General features: G+C 37.4%; 1 protein-coding gene across 3 annotated transcripts in view; it reads right to left on the bottom strand.

The window, feature by feature from the left end:
- LOC114470950 (transcription factor COE3) overlaps positions 1 to 15965 on the bottom strand; it is a 106141-nt gene extending 90176 nt beyond the window's left edge. For all 3 annotated transcript variants that reach the window (XM_028459391.1, XM_028459393.1, XM_028459392.1), the window contains exons 1-4: positions 15832 to 15965; positions 4058 to 4214; positions 2788 to 2851; positions 1640 to 1695 (exon numbers count right to left, since the gene is read on the bottom strand). In XM_028459391.1, coding sequence (XP_028315192.1) covers positions 1640 to 1695; positions 2788 to 2851; positions 4058 to 4214; positions 15832 to 15965 — 411 coding nt within the window. The remainder of the gene's footprint in view (positions 1 to 1639; positions 1696 to 2787; positions 2852 to 4057; positions 4215 to 15831) is intronic.
- Positions 15966 to 19676: the final 3711 nt, after the last annotated feature.

Below are 19676 nucleotides of genomic sequence, written 5' to 3'. Positions count from 1 at the left end.
ATCTGGCTTGTTTGTAGATGACCAACTATTTAGTTTACTGAGGGATTTACTAATTAATTCATTAAAAATCCTACAATGTGATTTTCTGGATATTTTTTCTCATGTTGTCTCTCATAGTTGAGGTTTATCTATGATGTAAATTACAGACCTCATCTTTATAAGTGGAGAACTTGTACAATTGATGGCTGAATAAATACTTTTTTGCACCACTGTATGGTAAATGGTAAATAGACATGATTTATATAGATCTTTATCACCACTGAAACAGTCTCAAAGCGCTTTACATATCAGCTCATTCACCCAATCACTCTCACATTCACACACCAGTGGGACAGGACTGACATGCAAGGCACTAGTCGACCACTGGGAGCAACTTAGGGTTCAGTGTCTTGCCCAAGGACACTTCGACACATAGTCAGGTATTGGGATCGAACCCCCAACCTCTCGATCAGAAGACGACCCTCTACCACCTGAGCCACGGTCGTATGTTGTGACCTTTTTAATTCAAAGAAAGTGTGTGACATATACAACAATGCAACTTGTATTAAAATATTAATTGGCAATAAATTAGTAATAGGTGATATTTCACTAAATCTCATCTTTCTGCTCCTAAGAAGCATTTGTAGTAAAACTGTAATTATCTGAGAAAAATGAAGTCAGAACTGTAAATATAGTGTTTAGGGTTGAACAGAACCAGTTAAGACTTGCAAGACTGCAGCCGTTCAGGACCAGGTTTGTATTCTAAGTGTGTGTGTGTGTGTGTGTGAGAGGTGATGATGATGATGATGATGATGAAAGATGGCCCTCGACCTCCTGCTGAGCAGTAACTCACTGTAAAAGATCATCTGCATTAACGACCCAGAACCTACAGGGTTCCATCGATCTGCAGGGACTAGAGTCGCCTGTCAGTGTGTGTGTGTGTGTGTGTGTGTGTGTGTGTGTGTGTGTGTGTGTGTGTGTGTGTGTGTGTGTGAGGTGTGTGTGTGTGCGTGTGTGTGTGCGTGTGTGCGTGTGTGTGTGTGAGGTGTGTGTGTGTGTGTGTGTGTGTGAGGTGTGTATGTGTGTGTGTGTGTGTGAGGTGTGTGTGTGTGTGTGTGTGTGTGTGTGTGTGTGTGTGTGTGTGTGTGTGTGTGTGTGTGTGTGTGTGTGTGTGTGTGTGTGTGTGTGTGTGTGTGCGTGCGTGCGTGTGTGTGTGTGTGAGGTGTCAGGATCAGCGTCTCCAGCGTGTCGTCGCTGTGCCACATTAGGGCCTATTGATCCGTTTGCACGGCGACGCTTTGTTTCAGAGTCGCTCTGAGAATCGATCGCTGACATGTAGGAGGAGGAGGAGGAGGAAGAGGAGGAGGAGGAGGAGGAGGAAGAGGAGGAGGAGGAGGAGGAGGAAGAGGAGGAGGAGGAGAAGCCAACTTCATGTTTTTGGTTTGTGGGATGAAGCGACACACACAGAAATACACAGGGAGAACATGCAAAGTCCACAGAGAGGGAACAGGAAGGTTCCTCAGCTGGAAAGTCAAACCCAGGCCTTCCCACTCTGATGTGGGCGTGGCTTGTGTTGTCATTGCTATGTGTGTGTGTGTGTGTGTGTGTGTGTGTGTGTGTGTGTGTGTGTGTGTGTGTGTTGAATGATCCAACATCTCACCTGTTTGGTCATTGAGTCGATCAGACGCACAAACAGATCCTGTTCTGTGCGGATTCCTGAAAAAGAACCAACAACACACACACACACACACACAACATGAAAAAACAAAGTAATGCTAACTTTAACGGATAGCCTACTAGCATCAAACTGATGCTAATGTTAATTAAAAAAAAAGATAAATGAATGTTAATGTTAACTAATGGTAGCATCGAACTAAAGCTAATGTTTGGCTAATGCTAATGTGTAGTAGTTGGAGGATTTTTTGTGCTTATCTATTTATTTATGATGTTAGTTTTTATTTCTTTTTATCGTTGGAAGACTTTGTGTGTTTTTACTTTATTTTGCGACAGTAGCTGTTTTGTGAGTCAGAGGACAATGTGAAGGAGGTTAAAGTGAAATCTTTTCTTCCTCTAATTGACATGATTCACTCTCCTCTCTGCAGTGAATCTGCAGTTAGCGCTGAGCGTTAGCGCTGGACGTCAGCGGCTAAATGGAGGCGATCCGTCCTGGTTGCAGATGAGCTCAATTACAGCCGTGTGAAGCTAATCCAACGACGGCGGCTCATATTAGAGTGATTTATCCCACGCGCCTGAATGCACCACTGTGGAGGGGCTCCTACAGCTCTGGAGCTTAGCCAGGGATCAGGATCAGAATCAGAATCAGGATCAGAATCAGAATCAGAATCAGAATCAGGATCAGAATCAGAATCAGAATCAGAATCAGGATCAGGATCAGGATCAGAATCAGAATCAGAATCAGAATCAGAATCAGAATCAGGATCAGGATCAGAATCAGAATCAGAATCAGAATCAGAATCAGGATCAGAATCAGAATCAGAATCAGAATCAGGATCAGGATCAGAATCAGAATCAGAATCAGAATCAGAATCAGGATCAGAATCAGAATCAGAATCAGAATCAGAATCAGGATCAGAATCAGAATCAGAATCAGAACCGCTCCTGATGGAAGAGACAGGCCTCCACATGTTGCAGGTGTGTGACAGTCATTTCAGTCTTTAGTTTATCTGAACTAGTAATGGACAACTATAGGTCCGTGGGCCACATGCGGCCCAAGGTCTAGTTTTCTGTGGCCCCCAAAATGAATATTTAAAGTGACCCAAAAACATGAGAAAAAGGCATTGAATTTACCGTTGCTGTAGAGGAGCTGTAGCCTGTAGTGGATCCCATTGTTGGTCTTCTCTCCATTGTATTCCTGACACACACACACACACACACACGCACACACACACACACACACACACACACGCGTGTTTGTAAACTTTTCCTCGTGTGCATTCTTCCTTTACTTTAAGTTCTACTCATGTCAGTAGAACTTGTACGTGAGTACTTCCCATCTTTATACAATTCAGTAAAACATTTACAGCAGCATATCTCACCGTTATGGTGAACTGACAGTCCTAGCTTACATGCTAAACTGTTCTTAGCTAAAACATTGTTTCTAACAACTGTTCTAAAACAAGTGTCTTATGCTCTCGCAGGTTTAACCTTAAATGTGAGTGTGTTTTACTTGCATAAAACTATTTATGTAAGTGTGTCCAACCTTGACGTGTGCATTTATAATATTTTACATAAATATGTTAAACATTCATGCGAGCAACTTTTACATTTTTGTGCTCACGTAAGTACAACATTTACGGTAGTATGTCTTAGCTTGGTATGCGTACTTTTTTTTTTTTACAAATGTAACAGTTTTACGCAAGTACAGAAAACATGTTGAACCTTTTAGCGCCAGCTTTAATTTATCGCACACAAGTTCAACTTTTACGCAAGTACGTAAACGATTTACGAAGGTACATCTAACCATCACTTACTGTAAGTATGTGAAACGTTTAATTAAGCGAACAAAGGTTAAACTTTAACGCTCAAATATTGTACCTCAGCATGCTCAATTTACAAACACGTGTCCAACTTTAATTACACACTTTACATTCTACACATGTATAACGTTTACCTTGTAATGCTTACAGTTTAACCGTTTTCATTGTCATTTTTTTTTTACATATTTAGGTGAAACATTTACGAAGAAACATCCAACTTTTAATTACACACTAAGTTTTACACACGTGAAACTTTTACATAAGTACATCTTGGTATGTTTACAGTTTTAACAGTTTTCCTTGTGTAAATCTGTTTTTTAAAACATTTACATGCTTTAATAAAAGTTGAGTTTGTGAGTACGTTACATTTTTATGTGTGTGTCCAACCTTTAGGTGCTGGGAAAACACTGAATAAGCATTTTACGTCTAGCCTTTTTTTTACTTTTTAGACTTAAATGCAGAAAAGTCAGAGTTTATCCTCAGATGTGTGGTTCATACCAAAAACTTTATTTCAGCAGCGCAGAATGTTTGAGTAAAAATTTAGTCAAAATCTTTTCCAAAGATGTGAGGACTGAAGTCACCTTGTCTTTCTCCACAAAGTCCACGTAAGAAGTCCTCTCGATCTCCACCGGTTGACCCTGACGGTCGTACAGCGCCAGCACGAAGTGGAAGAAGTTGGATTTCCTCAGGTTGGATGGAGGCTGCTTCTCAAAGTGAGCTCGAGCTAAACCGACGCCGCTGAAACGCACACAAAGATCAACACTTAGTCTTCAAACAGGTATGATGAGAAGAAGCACAGGTACACAAAGACTGTTTGTGTTTCTGTTAACGTTGGTCAGTAGGGATGTGCATCGTTAACCCTTTTGTTTGGGAACCGGTTCTTAGTCATATGATTCTTTGGAATCACTGTCAAAAACTCTTCACGATTCCGTGATCAATTCTTCCCGGGCAGCGCCACCACTGTAAACAAACACACCCTACTCGCAAATGTGTGATGACATCACACACACAAGCTGCAGCAGAGCAGAGGTGAGCTGAGCTGCTACATTGATGCTCTGCAGATAAATGTTCCTGTAAAAATGATCTTCACAAAGAAGGACGACAGTAAGTCCTGCTACAGGATCTGTGCGCCGCAGCGCTAACAATATGTCTAAACATTTGAACACAAAACACAACTTGTTTTTCAGCCTATTTGGAAATCGATAAGAGAATCGATAAAAAAAACGGATGGAAAAGCAGGAATCAATAAATCCTTATCAATATACATCCCTATTGATCTTATAATTCCCATCATGCATCACTTCTACATTAAATGAACCAATGCTAACTCACCGTTGTGTGAAGTTACATTCACACAAGTAAGAACGAAAACAATGCTAATTCCTTTAGCCTGTTAAAGTGATTTCCCTTATGGGTTAGCATTAAGCTAACAGCTAACAGACATCTATAAACGTGTGTGTTTTTCTGTCGAGTGATTATTTTTTACTTCCCTTTTATGTTATTTAAAGTCATTTTCTGTATTTTGAATTTTATATTGTGTGTCTTTGTTGTTATTTTGTGTTTTTGGATCCACTTAGTGTGTGTTTTAATCATTATGTGCGTTTCTGTTTCATTTTGTCTTTTTATTCTTTCATTGTGTGTTTGTTGTTGAATATTGTAAAATCCTGCTTCATGTGTTTAAAGACACGTGAGACTCTCAGGGTGGAGAGTTTGTGTACACAACGATGATGATGATGATGATGATGATGATGATGGTGATGATGATGGTGATGATGATGGTGATGATGAAGGTGATGATGATGATGATGATGATGATGATGAAGGTGATGATGATGATGATGATGATGATGATGATGGTGATGATGGTGATGATGATGATGATGAAGGTGATGATGATGATGATGATGATGATGATGATGATGATGATGAAGGTGATGATGATGATGAAGGTGAAGGTGAAGGTGATGATGATGATGATGATGATGATGATGATGATGATGAAGGTGATGATGATGATGATGATGATGATGAAGGTGATGATGATGATGATGATGGTGATGATGATGATGAAGGTGATGATGATGATGAAGGTGATGATGATGATGATGATGGTGATGATGATGATGAAGGTGATGATGATGGTGATGATGATGAAGGTGATGGTGATGATGATGATGATGATGATGATGAAGGTGATGATGGTGGTGATGGTGATGATGATGGTGATGATGAAGGTGATGATGGTGATGATGATGATGATGATGATGATGATGATGATGATGATGATGATGATGATGAAGGTGATGATGGTGATGATGATGATGATGATGATGATGGTGATGATGATGGTGATGATGATGATGATGATGATGATGGTGATGATGGTGATGATGAAGGTGATGATGATGATGATGATGATGATGGTGATGATGGTGATGATGATGATGATGATGATGATGATGATGATGATGATGATGAAGGTGATGATGATGATGATGATGATGATGATGATGATGATGATGATGAAGGTGATGATGATGATGATGATGATGATGATGATGATGGTGATGATGATGATGATGATGATGATGATGATGATGAAGGTGATGATGATGATGATGATGATGATGATGATGATGATGGTGATGATGATGATGATGATGATGATGATGATGATGAAGGTGATGATGATGATGAAGGTGAAGGTGAAGGTGATGATGATGATGATGATGATGATGATGATGAAGGTGATGATGATGATGATGATGATGAAGGTGATGATGATGATGATGATGGTGATGATGATGATGAAGGTGATGATGATGGTGATGATGATGATGATGAAGGTGATGGTGATGATGATGATGATGATGATGATGATGAAGGTGATGGTGGTGATGATGATGATGATGATGATGATGAAGGTGATGATGGTGGTGATGGTGATGATGATGGTGATGATGAAGGTGATGATGGTGATGATGATGATGATGATGATGATGATGATGATGATGATGATGAAGGTGATGATGGTGATGATGATGATGATGATGATGATGGTGATGATGATGGTGATGATGATGATGATGATGATGATGATGATGAAGGTGATGATGGTGATGATGATGAAGGTGATGATGGTGATGATGGTGATGATGATGGTGATGATGATGATGATGATGGTGATGATGATGATGATGATGGTGATGATGATGATGATGATGGTGATGATGATGATGATGATGATGATGATGATGGTGATGATGATGATGGTGATGATGGTGATGGTGATGATGATGATGATGGTGATGATGATGATGATGATGGTGATGATGATGATGGTGATGATGATGATGATGATGATGATGATGATGATGATGATGATGATGATGAGCGTAGCATGAACTTTTCTCAGTGACATTTAAAAGAAGGAGAGAATGTGGAGTGAAAGTCTAAAACCCAGGAGAGGAAACGTAATCAGTGGTTTAAACTGTGAGGGTTTCACATTCAATCCCAACGGGATGAAAACGGGACGCAAACCCTATAACAGCACACACACATACACACACACACACACACATACACACACACACAGGAAACTGCAGCTGCACTAGAATAAATCATCCATTAAACTGTTTCTATCAGGCAACTTGTTCAGGAATTAATATATATACATTATAAGTATAATTATTATAAAACAGCTAAAAGACAAACACAGTGTACGATTATTTAATCTCGCCTCCATACTCTCCAACAACATATATCTCATGACACGGCAGCACATCTGCTGTTTGTGTTGGAAACACAGAAACATGGAGAAAATGACAACAACAACAACAACAACTCAGAACATCCTCAGTGAGGAGCATCCACAAAGTCAATCCTTCCTTTTGTTCCATTCACTGTAGAAAATACCAACAATGTTCTGACCTTACCTTCGCTGAAGGTCTGGTAGCTCAGGTGTTGGTCTCCATCTTTTAAAAGCTGTTGTTTTTCCTCAAAACAAAGTTTCTCTATCATCTCTAGCGCTGTCATCATGACTGTGGTGTTATCCCGCCCACAAGCTAGAGAACGTAGCAGCAGCCACGCTGGATCAATTCACTAATGCACTGTGAACGTACGTATAGCATTTAGCATAGCACGGTTTTTATCTTGGACCTGACTGAGCATGTGCAAACACATAAAAACATGCAATGGGAACAGAGGCAGAGCAGCAATGTGTCTTTGGGAGGGGGCGTGGCCTCCCTCTGCCTCACAGCGGAGTGAGACTGTGCAGCTGTTCCAGGAAATAGCGATGTTGAGTAATTTAGGCTATGAAACGCACAAAATGCTGACACTTTCCAACTTATAGGTACTGTAGGCTATTGGAAATGGAAAAATAAATAATTTATAATTATATTATAATTAAAACAAATAATCAAAATATCAATTCACCCTTGGGTAGGCACTGCCTACCTTGCCTACCCTGACGACACGTCACTGATACTAATGATAATAAAAACTTAATGAATAAATAAACAGATAATTACAGTGGTCTTTATTCCCACTGCAGCATCTCCTTCAAACAAGGCATTATTTCTGCTAATGGAGCAAAAGGTCACGGTTTGGATTAATCTGTACCTCAGCAAACAAGGGGCGGAGCTTCAGAGCAGGAATAAATATTAGTTCCTCCTCCTGACCTTCAACCTCCAATCAAACCATGGCAACCAGCAACATCCAAGGAGCTTTTTAAGCCCCGCCCACCAAACCAAAGTGCCTTCAACCAATCACCATTAATTACACAACCAACCATGTATCGTACGCAAACATCCGTACACAGTAAACACACAAAGAATACAAGAACAGCAAAAATACACAAGATTACTAAAAAAACATTACAAAGAGCTGCACAATAGGGCAACAAAAGTACACAAAATTACTTCAAATAACATGATAACAAATACACAATGACAATATTAAAAACAACATCAAAATGTACAGAAATTAATACAAAGCAACAACAAAAATACACAAAATGACTCACAAAATAGCACATTATGACTCCAAAAATGCACAAAATGAAGGAGAGACACACAAGGCACTGCAAAACACACAAAACAACAAAATACACACAATTAATAAAATTACAAACATACAAAATTACAAACAATTGCTCGACTGGACAACAAAAGTACACCATCTTACAAAATGTTGCACGTAAGTACAGCAAAAAAATATACACAACACACTCATACACACACACATTAAACGACTGCAAATATACGCAAAATTAACGTATACAAAAAACATTACATCATTAACAACATTTGTAAGATTTCACTGTCCTCACTTTACAATGTACTTTTATTTTCTTAAAAACAGTAAAAAGCTTTTATTGTGGTGGGGTCGACACACACTGTGTTTAACCAGCGAATGTTTTTAGTTTAAACAAAGTCACACTGAATGTTGGCAGCAGATTCCTGAAAAGTGCCACTAAACCAACCCATTATACCATTACACACACACACACACACACACACACACACACACACACACGGCGTCACTCGTTAGCATTCGTATTATTTAAATTATGCTAATTGTGCTGCATCCACTCATCTCCATCCTGCTGTTAGCACTTGGCACCAAGTGGAATAAAAACAGTATCAATGGCAGGAGGCGCACACACACACACACACACACACACACACAGACACACACACACACACACACACACACACACAGACACACACACACACGCAGACACACACACCACACACACACACACAACACACACACACACACAGACACACACACACACACACACACACACACGCAGACACACACACACACACACACACACACACACACACACACACACACACACACACACAGAAACAATTGCGCACAGACACACACACACAGGATGAAGCAAAGCCTGAAATTAAAGGTCAGCAAACAATTACTGACGGTGACACAAAGTCCAGGAGACGTCGGTTCAGATCCACAGCAGCAGGAACGAACCAATAGGAACGAACCAATAGGAACGAACCAATAGGAACCAATAGGAACCAACCAATAGGAACGAACCAATAGGAACGAACCAATAGGAACCAACCAATAGGAACCAACCAATAGGAACGAACCAATAGGAACGAACCAATAGGAACAAACCAATAGGAACCAACCAATAGGAACGAACCAATAGGAACGAACCAATAGGAACGAACCAATAGGAACGAACCAATAGGAACGAACCAATAGGAACGGACCAATAGGAACGAACCAATAGGAACGAACCAATAGGAACGAACCAATAGGAACGAACCAATAGGAACGGACCAATAGGAACGAACCAATAGGAACGGACCAATAGGAACGAACCAATAGGAACCAACCAATAGGAACCAACCAATAGGAACCAACCAATAGGAACGGACCAATAGGAATGAGCCATTAGGGGGAACGAATCAATTAGCGTGCGACGTGTTACTTCTGGGTTAGCATGTATGCATTAGCACATGCTACGTGTGAGTTCGCACCTGCTACAGTACGTGTCAGTTAGAGTATGCTATGTGTGAGTAAGCACGTGCTTCGTGTGAGTTAGCGTGTGCTTCGTGTGAGTTAGCGTGTGCTACGTGTGAGTTAGCGTGTGCTTCGTGTGAGTTAGCGTGTGCTTCGTGTGAGTTAGCGTGTGCTACGTGTGAGTTAGCGTGTGCTACGTGTGAGTTGGCATGTGCTACGTCATATTGGCCTTTTGTGAAAATAATGCACACATGTTTATAAGTATCGGTGTGAGCGTTGCTGGGTGATGTTTATCAGCCTCGTAATCAGTCACTGAAACAACAAATACAATAACAACTCACACATGTCATCAAGTTTCATTCATTAGTGTCACATTTACAACGGAATACCAGTATGAACCAGTATTCACACGTAAAGACCATAATTAACCAGTATAGAAACTATAAATAATAATTAATTCCAGACTCATCTAGGACCAGTAATCAGTTTAAATCAGTGTAATAACCAATAACGATCCTTCTCTGTGTTAATGCTGTTCTGTTCATACTGGTGTCTGTGTTAACTGATGACCAGCTAACACTCAGTCACCAGTTAACATGATCACCAGCTGTTTTAGAACACCACTGCAGCAGTTCTACTGTAACATCACACACACTTTAAACTAGTCACGACTCATTCTGATTGGTTCTGAACTGGACCAATAGCAGCGCAGATAGATTCATGTTTATTAGAGATGATGTCGCTTGTTGAGGATCGTCTTTAAATATAAAGAAATGATACATATGTTTTTTTCTTTGTTTTGTTACTTTTGTTGTATTGTCGTGTCTTTTTTTTATTTTTGTGTCTTTTTTGTGTGTTTGGTTGTTTTTCCGTATCGTACTAAATGTGCACAAACATTCCTGAACATTTTATTGCGAGTGTGTGTGATTCTGTGCGAGGTGAAATGCATGATGGGAGTTACTGACTGATTCCTGTGGTAATAACTCGTGTCATTTATAATTAGACGATCGGACGCTGCTGCTGTCGTCCTGCAATTACCCACAAATGAGTGTTTAAACGCAGAGCTTCTGCTCACACACACACACACACACACACACACTAGTGTGTGTGAGTGTGTGTGTGTGTGTGTGTTAATGAGTGTGATCAGGGAGCTGATGGTGTGAGATGCTGTAAAGACAGACTTTTGTGATGCACTTTGATGACAAAACCAAACTAAAAAGCAGTTTAGCAGCAAAATTATTTATTTAACTTTTTTACTTCCTGTATTTTGACATTTGTGACTTCTTTCATTGTGAACTTTGTTCTGTATGATGCACTCATCTCTTTATATAACCAGGAAAACAATCTCTGAGTGTAAACAACAACAACAAGAGGAATTACACAGAATGAGTCGTAACAAACAAAACAACTGCATATTTATACAGAATGAGTCAAAAACACACAAAACTATTAGAAAAATACACAAAATGATTCCAAAACAGATAAAAAAATAGAGACATCCAAACACACACACTTTGTAGTTTCCTGTAAATGCTCTGATTGGTCGTTATTCTAATGATGATCATGTGACTAATCACATGTTTGTTGTCCTGCTGTAATAACAGTTGTCTGCGTGTGTGTGTGTGTGTGTGTGTGTGTTTTATTCCACTGGGAGCGCTCGTTTTTCTCCCACAGTCCAAAGGAAACCTGACATTTGTCCAATGAGGATTTTTTTGAGCAATATGTATCGTTTTTGGGTCGATTTTTTTAAATAATGCACGTAAAACTGTAAAAACATGAGAATTAAAATGACGAGAGTCAACACGGGTCAAAGCTGTGAATAAAGAAATGATTTATCAAAGGTTTTCAGCCTGATTTTAGTGAATAAAAGTCTTATTTCAAAAGCAAAATATGGAAGTACAACTTCATTCTATTTTATAAATGGATCGTTTTTGAAGTTTTATCAGTGAATGTGTTTAAAAATCTAGATTTACTTTAATTTTACAGATTTTATGATTAATATGATACAATTTGAAATTAAAAACTCAAAAATAAGCTTTTTTTCATCAATGAAAAATAGATCTTTAAAGCAAAAAAAATGTGTTTAAAAGTGAATATTTGTTTTTATTTTTACAAGCTTGAGGTAGTTTTATGATTCATTTTATTCATTTTAAAAAGCAAAAACTAGGTCCAAAATGTATCTTTACACAGTGTGTTATTAAGAGCAGATTTAAAAAAAACACTTTTCTGTTTTTATAAATATATAAATCCCTGTTGAATCATTTGCATTTTTTGTAATTATTCAAGTATTTGATCATTTTTTGTCTGATTTTCTTCAAAAATCCACCAAAACATGTTAAATTGAAGTTTAAAGCTGACGGTTTAAACGCTGATGATGCAGAAAATCTAAAATATTTTGTGTGATGAAGATAAATGTGAACGTAAATATGCAGATTAACGCTTTAAATACAGACAAACAATAAAGTTGGATGATTTAAAGTGCTCAAATGTTTAAAAGTGAACATTTACTCTCATTTTACAGTCAGGAGCCGGATTTATAATTCATATCTCATGATAAAAATCTGAAATAAACTCCAAATTTCATTTTATAGCTGATAACATTATCTCTGCCTTTATAGGATTAAAAAAAAACACTTTACTGAGATTTTAAATACATAAAATATGATCAGATCAAGAGTATTTATTGTCATTATTAAAACATTTACGTCCGATAACAGAAAAATCAAAGACCCTGTGTCCGTATACGGAGAAGCTGCGATTATTAAATATTCATATTCCATTTTTCTGTAGATAACAAAGCGTTGTTCTTCAAGACTCCTGAGTTTATGTTTAAAAGTGAACATTTAGCTAGATTTAGGAATATCTCATAAAAGAAAACCTGAAATAAACTCCAAAATGATTTTCTTAGACATGAAACTAAGCTGTTAACATGTTCTATATCTTTATCATGAGTATTTATAGTAATTATTAAAGTGTTTGATTTGATTTTTTTTGGCTGATTTTGTCACAAAAATCCAAGAAAACATGTTGGATTGAATTTTGAAACTGAAGGTTTGACCAATGATGATGCAGAAAAACTGATATTCTGTGTGATGAGGATAAATCTGAAGGTAAATATACAGATTAACATGATTAATAATGAAGATGATGACTTAAAGCGCTCAAATGTCCTTCAAAACTGCTGGATCTGTGTTTAAAAGTGAACATTTAGCCGGATTTATGATTAATTTTATGACTATCTTGTAATATAAAACCTGAAATAAACTCAAATATTCATTTTTTAGACACAAAAAGATAAAAACAACACTTTTCTGATATTATAAATACATTAAATATGAGATTTTTGTTATAATTAAAGTAGTTCATAGTTTTTTTGCTAATTGTGTGAAAGTATGAAAGTGTGAAAATGAACATTTACGTCTGATAACAGAAAATCAAAGACACTGTATGTGACGGTAAATGTGCAGATTAACACGTAAACAAAGAAGCTGCAATTATTAAATATTCATATTCCATCGTTCTGACTTCTACAGTTGGAAGATTGTGATTTATTTCTTTCTTTCAAATATAAACTGAAAAAAGCCCCAAAAAATGTTAAGAGCGAAACGATGGAGAACCTGCAACTCTCACGTGAATGATATCTGCATATTTTGGAGTGTGTGTGTGTGTGTGTGTGTGTGTGTGTGTGTGTGTGTGTAGATAGCGAAGCGTTGGAACATGATGATGTTCATGTGTCTGACTTTATTTGAGGATTTGAAGCTGATGTGTACGCTGCGTTGTGCACGTACGTGTGCACCTGATATGCACTTTTCTCTCACTGGTTCTTATTAAGTGCAGCGCTGACAGCTGTGGATGTGAAACAGATGTTGCTGCTGCTGTTTTTCATCGTAACACAATCGTAACACAACTCCTAGTGTAACGACGAGTCCATCAGCGCTCAGAAATAAAACAAAAAGAGACGCAAAATAATTAGACAAATATAACATCCTGAGATGTGTTCACTACACACTTTATACTGTAAATGAATGAGTTTACGGTGGGTTTAAATGGTAAATATTACAAAATAACATCAATAGAATTAAAGAGAACAGGTTTTCAAGGATGAAAATGCCAAATAGCTTAAATATAATCTTCTGATATTTAAGGAAGACATAAATTTACGCATTTCAAAAGTGATGTTAAAGAGTGAAATAAATAAATATAACATCCTAACATTAAATATGAAAAGAAACTGCATAAATACAAATGAATGGTAAATGTACACATTTTAAACTGTGATTGAATGACTTTTAAAGAATACATGTGCATATATAACGTCATGGGATTAAAGAGATAAAGAAAAGAACTACATCAAAGTCAGGAAAGCTGTTATTTCACACATTCTAATGTAAATGGTAAAAATATCATTTATATAAGAGCCTGAGATTAAAGATATAATCAGAAAAGGCATTAAAAAAAGCATCATTTTAAAGACTATTTGACTGTTTAATGCAGGATGAATATTCTTTGCTGATTTTTGTGAGAAATTAAATGAATCCTTCAAACAAAAGCTTTGAAACACAAACAATAATAATTTAATCAATTTAATACTGTGTGTTTTTATCACTGCAGCAGATAAATATTAAAAACTGCATTTAAAGCACAGTGTTTGTTCTTCTTTATGCTTGTTTTAAGTTTAAATCAAATGTTTCTCAAATGGTTAAAAACTAAAAACATGAAACAAAATAATTTCATTCTTTCTACAGACAAAACAAAAACCTTTAAAACCTCATTTGTTACATTTTAAACTCCCAAATCTGTTGCGATTTAACATTTATTTAAACATTTGAGGCTATTTAAGTTTAAAAGTCAGAAAAAAACATTGAAGTTTACAGAAATGATGTATAAAATATGGTGAAAAAAAGCTAAAGATGCAACAGAATACAACCTAAACCGTTTTTTAAAATCCTGTATTTGTCTTTAAATGTTTATATTTGATATGAATGTTGATTGTGGTGCAGGTTTGTCTTTGATTGTGAGAATAATGGAGTTAAAGAGTGAAAAAGTTAGAAACAGGACAAATCTTTTTATCTGATTATTTATTTCTCTATATTTTGTGGAATTTTAATCCGTGTTTGATGCGCAAAAAAACTTTTCCAGTCATTATTCATCTAAAATTTGAAAAAAAAAAAAAAAGTATTCATACATTTTTTTAGGACTCACTTATTTTCTTTTATGTATTAAAATATTTAATTGAGATGTTTGTTTTGTTTGTTCATTATTTATTTATTTATTTTTTTTTTTTAAGTCAAAATGATGAATAATTCACTAATAAGTCACTTTCCTGCGTGTTCACGGATGATGGATTTCACTGTAATTTGACTCCATTTAAAATCAAATAAGATAATTTCATTCATATTATTCTGATATTTCCAGCTGATCAAAGCGCGATATTTGACCTTTTTGTTGTAATTTTACAAATGTAAGTTTACATGTGTAGCACATCATCTCTGTTTGTAAAAAAAAAAACAATATTTGCTGCGTTAAAAGATGAATATTAATGTTTAGTTTGAGGTTTTAAACCCTCGTGGAGCCACACCGGGCCGCCGCGGAGCTCCGACCCGCCGGAGGAGCGCAGGAAGGCGGCGTGAGTAGCTGCGAACCCGCGGTGAAAAACAAGCATGCAGCGGATAAACCGGAAAATGACCTGTTAAATGTATCTTTCTACTCATTAATGTATTTACAGCAGCAGTTTGAAGTCGTTTTAAACTTTTTTAGACAGATTCAGGAGCTGATGCTGAAGTGCGTGTTTCTCAGCTTTTTCTCTCCAGCTGCAGAATCACTAAGTTTCTCATGTTTTTGTAGTTTTTTGTACCTCTGCGCCGCCGTGTTGGCGTCCAGGATCCCCGCGCCCTGCATCCAGGAGCGGACCGGGGTCATTCCGGTGGGGAGCGGCTCCTCCTTCATGGTCAGGGCCCCCCGGGGAAGGCTGTCCTGGATGGAGAACATCAAAGTGTCCTACTGGGAGCCTCTTCTTCAGCAGAAACACCAAAGGAGACGATGATGGTGATGAAGAAGAAGAGTAATAGTAATAGTAATAGTAATAGTAATAGTAATAGTAATCCTCCCTGCAGCAGCAGCAGCAGCAGCTCGTGGATTAAAGAAGGAAACGAGGACCGGGTCCTGATCCAGAGCAGATCCCGGATCCCTTCACTTTAGATCCTTTAGATTCCAGCCTCAGCCTCAGTTAGAGCCGGAGTGAGGAGCTCGGAGCAGAGCAGAGGGAGGAGGAGAGGAGGAGAGGAGCCGCTGCGGTTTGTGGACAAATGAAAAGTGGATAAAAACACGGCAGCGCTTCAAACAGCAGAGAAATGAAATGAAATGATTGGAACCAGAGGGAGGGACGGAGGTAGCGGGGCTGAGCGGGGCTGAGGGTCCCCGGGGACCCCCCCACCCCTCCCCGGCTCTTTATGGCTCCTCCGTCCCGGTGGGGAAGCTCCTTCTCCCGGGCCCCTGGGACCGGCCCGCACCGGCAGAGGCGGGAACACCGCCATACATTTGAATATCGGTCGCACCTCCCGCGCGTGATTGGCCCGCGCGTCCGTGTGCGTCACTGTTTGTCTTGAGCCGGAGCCAAATATGGGTTTGCGCGTGTTGGGGCGCGTGCGCGCGGTGGAGGGAAAACTCGGGTTAAATGTGAGTTTTTCTGCAGATTAGAGTTAATGAGAGGCTCAGATCTGACAGATGAAGGTGTGACCCCCACATTATCAACAACAGCACATTTGAGGGAATCCACGGCTAAACAGAGGCCACGAACCACCTCACGAACCACCTCACGAACCACCTCACACACATCATTGTCACTTCTGCTTCAGATATGAACAGTTTTCCTCCAAAAATGTCTGATTTCCTCCTCATTCTGATTGTTCTCCATCACCAGGAGGAGAACATCCTCTGGGTCTGTGCACCTCCTCCTGCAGGTTTGGGGGATTTACTTCATGCAGAATAATCTCCGCTGTCATCCAGGCTCGGGCTGATTGACTGACTGACTGACTGACTGACTGACTGACTGACGCACGCGGCGCGGCGCGTAAAATTTGGCACGGGTTCGAGCGGTTTTTACGCACGGACATATGGCGCGTTTTAATGCTGCCAAATTTACAACTAAAATTTAAATAACTATAATAATAATAATAATAATAATAATAATATGATCTCATCGTCTCTTCTTCCCGCGGCAGGACCAGAATTCTTCTAATTAAGACCAAAACTCGCGAAGCGCTGATTAAATATTTATCATCCTTTGATGATGATGATGATGATGATGATGATGATGATGATGATGATGATGATGATGATGCTCTTCCTCCTCCAGGGAAACCCAAAGCCTGTAAAAACATATTTATATATTATATTATATTATAAAAAATAAATATATATCTGCAGCGGGGAAAGAATAAGTCGATGAGGGCCTGCAAACATGATGAAGATGATGAAGAAGATGATGAAGATGATGATGACGACTTCTGCACATGCTTCCCGTTAATGATCATATTTTTTAATTAAGAATAAAACATGCGCCAATCATATTTTTGCATCAAACGGAAATAAATTGTAAAGGTTTTAATGTAAAGTTAATTTGGGAGGATTTTCAAATTAAAACAAACTCCCCAAACTGGTTCCAATGGCGCAAAAAATGTCTTATAACATTAAATTATGAGTTTCATTCACTCCCATATGTTAAAATCATCAAAAGCTTCTCAAACACACAGAGAAACAGCAAATAAACAGATAATAATAATAATTGAAAAAGGTCTAAATTTGATGAGACATAAACCCTGATTAGACTCTGAGGTGTGACCAGGATCAACAAAGAGAACCTGCAAACACCTCAGCTTTATGCGTTTGTTTGACAGCACGAGGTTGCACGTGCACGGTCTTTTTCTGTTTTAACGACTTTTCTCCAAAGTGTGAGATCAGGGCGTGTGCGTGTACGTGTGCGCGAAGGCTCAGATATAAATGGTGCTTTGACTTTGTTCAGATGGAGGAATGGGGAGGGCGCCCCCAGCGGACACACAGGGAACTGCACGTGTTTATTATCAATATAACCAGTGATTTCATCCCAATGTGTAATTATACTAAAAAAAAGATGCAAAACTTAGATATGAAATTATAAATATGAAATTAACAGCATTAATGTGGTTAAAAATTATTAGATAAAAGCATTAATGAGGTGAGTCATTATTAAATAAGTTCTAAGCTAATATACAAAAGTCATAATTATGAGATACAAAGGTCATAATAACTAAAGGTATAATGATGAAATAAATCAAAATTATGAATTAAAAACATTAATGATGAGGTAAGTCATGACATAAAAATCGTAGCTAAGATACAAACGTTTGAATTTTGAGATACAAGTCATAATTACAAAATAGTTATAAATGAGATCAAGGTTAATTTTGAGAGAATTCATACCAATGAGATAAAATTATGAAATAAGTCAATATGACAAAACTTCTACAGTTATGATACAAAAGTCATTATTATGAGATACATGAAGGTGATCTTTTTCTTTCTGAATTCAGAAAAAACATAGGTTTTATTGTAATAAAGTAAAAACTGATAAATGAGTTGCTTTTAATGTCATTAATGAAAACCTTTGTGTTTGCTGTCATTTATCCCATAACTAACCGTGAGATTAAGCAAGAAGTTTACGTACAGGAACTGAAAAGTCTCCTATTGTCTCTTAATTCATGAAAATGTATTAATTTGCCCTTTGTTTTCCTTCTTTCTTTCACATGTTCATCACGCTGAAAGACTTTAGGAAGGTTGGAAACATTTGAATCTTATTAAAATCATCGAAACTCAGTTAAAAATTGAGTATTTTATCTAAATTAAGCTGTTTTCTGAGCAAAAAATGACCCATGAACACCTTTGACTTCATTTTAGAATAAAATGTTTCTTTTTCTTTCCATGATTTACATCTGAAAATAAAGTGCGCCATCTAGTGAACATAGTGATACATTACATCTCCGAATAAATAAAAGCATTAACACAGAAATTAAGCAAAAGCAGTTTAATTTCTCACACACAAAGATACAAAAATATTCAATACAAACCAAAATAACTAAATGAAGAGCCATCCTGGAACATCAAACACTGCTTTAAAAACATTTATCAAAAGCAAGAAGCAAATTCAAAATAAGAAATATTTCCAACGAATTTCAAAGTAACAAGACTACGTTAATAACAAGAGAACTCGTGATAAACAAAAAAAGAAACTCACGCCACTCAAAAGATTTTACAATGTTTGAAGAAAAGCTAAACTTAATAAATGTAAACAAACTGTTAAACTAACCTTTAATGAAACCCAGAAACAAACATTTTAATATTATAAATATTTTTAACAAAAAAAAATCTCATATTTGAGCCACAAAAGGCCTTCAAATAAAACCACAAAACTAGTTTAAAGAGAATGGCCTCCACAATAAAGATGTTAATGTCAACAATGGCTACACGAGAACCTGAACATGGAAAAACTGCTCAAAATAAACCAAATATCAAATAACAAACACAAAGCAGTTTACGAGCCCTGGAGTCTTTCATGTCAACCAATTAAAGAGAAAGAAAAACGTTTTATATATATATATATATATATATATATATATATATATATATATATATATATATATATATATATAAAACATAAATATAAAT

The sequence above is a fragment of the Gouania willdenowi genome, chromosome 10 (assembly GCF_900634775.1).
Source record: "Gouania willdenowi chromosome 10, fGouWil2.1, whole genome shotgun sequence".
NCBI lineage: Eukaryota > Metazoa > Chordata > Actinopteri > Blenniiformes > Gobiesocidae > Gouania > Gouania willdenowi.
The sequence above is the reverse complement of the archived record's forward strand: the minus strand, read 5'-3'. Positions and strand labels throughout refer to the sequence as shown.